This window comes from Callospermophilus lateralis, chromosome 5 (genome assembly GCF_048772815.1).
Source record: "Callospermophilus lateralis isolate mCalLat2 chromosome 5, mCalLat2.hap1, whole genome shotgun sequence".
NCBI lineage: Eukaryota > Metazoa > Chordata > Mammalia > Rodentia > Sciuridae > Callospermophilus > Callospermophilus lateralis.
Window position 1 is genome coordinate 60,930,183 of NC_135309.1, and position 2,075 is coordinate 60,932,257.

The window sequence follows — 2,075 nt, forward strand, 5'->3', positions numbered from 1 at the left end:
AGGGGCAGGGCAGGGGGAGTGTCCCAGGGGAGCCATCTCTGATGTCTTCTGCAGGTGGGGGCAGAGGAGACTCCTGATGTCTGGGCTGGCACCCGTGCAGAGACACCTGAGGTAGTTGGCACATCTCCTGCAGCTGTTCAGAGTCCACTTGACTGAGGCCCAGGCAAGGTGTCAGGATCCACAGAGAACAGGGTCCTCTGGCTGCCCCCTGGTATTGTCTGGCCAGCTCTCCCCTTCATTGCAGATTATCAATCTGGCAGGTTTCTGCCCTCTTACATTGGAGCCACCACATTGCTGACATGTGGTATGCAACAGCACAGTTGTCGGACACAGGTAGCAATCCCCCTAGTTACCCGCTTCCAGAGCTTTCTGCTGGTGTGGAGTTGCCCAGAGTCAGACTGGGAGGCTAACCCAGGTGTGGGGGTTCTTGCAGGCGGGAAGTGGAAGTGAATAGGCGGCTGGCTGGCCCTCCTGAAATGCTTCTGCCCTAAGTGATTGGCCTCCTCAGGCAGAGGAGGCTCACAGGGCAAGGGGTAGGTGCGAAGGGCAGGCTCACTGGGGCTCCTTATTGGGAGGACAGGGGAATGGGAAGGATCCAGGGGGCATGGCTGAGACTTAACCATGGGAGGCACAGGCTTCCCCTGGAACATGAAGCCCTGCCCCTGGCTTTTCTGGTGCTGAAGTAAGAGGTACGTAGCCATGGCCGCATTGAACTTTCTCTTGGCCAGGGACATCCAGGTCTTGCGTAGATCATAACCCATATCAAACATTATGGTCAGTATTTCGGGGTCTGGCTGTTTGAGGAGTGCCTCATGATAATTAGGGGGTAAATGCCGCTCACCCTGCATCAGCCATATGTGCCGAAGGATCTGCTTGGCTGTGGGCCGCTTCCTGGGGTCCAGGGTCAGCATTTGGTAAATGAGCATCCGTGCTGCCAGAGAAACGTGGGGAGGGTCAGGGTACAATCCCAGCACGATCTGCCGCACCGTCTCCTTACGGGTGGATCCCATAAATGGGAGCTTCCCTGTCAACATAAAATACAGAGTGACGCCCAGGCTCCAGATGTCCACTGGGGGGCCCTCATATGCTTGCCTCTGGATAATTTCGGGGGCAATGTATGAGAGAGTGCCCCAGAAATCCTTCAGTTTCTGGCCTGGTGTGACCCAGGTGCTGAAGCCAAAATCGATTAGTTTGATGTGACCGTTGGCGTCCAGCATGATGTTCTTTGGCTTCAGGTCTCGGTGCACCATGCCCTTGTCATGGCAGTAGGCCACGGCATACACTACCTCCCGAAACAGTCTGCGTGCTTCTTCCTCCTGCATGCCACCCAGCGGGACTTGGTCCAATAGCTCGCCCCCATCTGCGTGCTCCATCACCAGGTAGATATTTCCATGGGTCTCAATGACCTGAAATAACTGGATCACGTTGGGATGCTCCAGGCTCTTCATCATATTCAGTTCAGAGAGGACCTGGAGTTTCTTCCCTTTCTTCTGCAGGACTTTCACTGCCACCTGTGCCCCAGTGAGGCAATGGCGGGCTAGTTTGATCTGGCCAAACCCACCCTGCCCAATGTCCCTCAGGACCTCATACTGGTCCCTCAGGTCCATAGTCTTGCAGGAGCTAGGCCCCTGCTCCACTCCACTACTCTCACTACTCTGGCTATCCATCCTAAGCAGGAACACCAACTAAGGATGCTAGCTTAAAAAAAAATAACAGACTAAAACAACAAAACCAAATCAAAAAAAAAAAAAAAAACCAACAAGACAAAACAACAAACCCAAATCAAAAACAAAAACAAGACAAAACAACAAACCCAAATCAAAGAACCAATATCCAAAGACCACCAACAACAACCGCCAACCACCAACCACCAAACGCGCTAACTATCTGGGAGTCCGACAGGTCACCACCAAGAGCTTCCTGTACTTGTGGACAAAAACTCAGCCAAAGCCACTCTCTTATATACCTGCACTTTGACACTTACTCACAATGGATCCTTGTGACATCAGAGCAAGCAGTGGCCCAGGCATGCCTGGCTGTAACTCCCAGTGGTCATCTCCCTTTTGGGCCTCCAG

General features: G+C 53.2%; 1 protein-coding gene across 1 annotated transcript; it reads right to left on the reverse strand.

Moving 5' to 3' along the window:
* Positions 1 to 272: 272 nt before the first annotated feature.
* LOC143400391 (sperm motility kinase X-like) lies at positions 273 to 1,667 on the reverse strand. Its single transcript, XM_076857633.2, has one exon. The coding sequence runs from the start codon at positions 1,665 to 1,667 to the stop codon at positions 273 to 275; it is 1,395 nt and encodes a 464-aa protein (XP_076713748.2).
* Between the last annotated feature and the right edge of the window lie 408 nt (positions 1,668 to 2,075).

Bases quoted from the DNA above. Each gene is read 5' to 3' on its own strand.
- LOC143400391 (XM_076857633.2), bottom strand. From the start codon at position 1,667: ATGGATAGCCAGAGTAGTGAGAGTAGTGGAGTGGAGCAGGGGCCTAGC.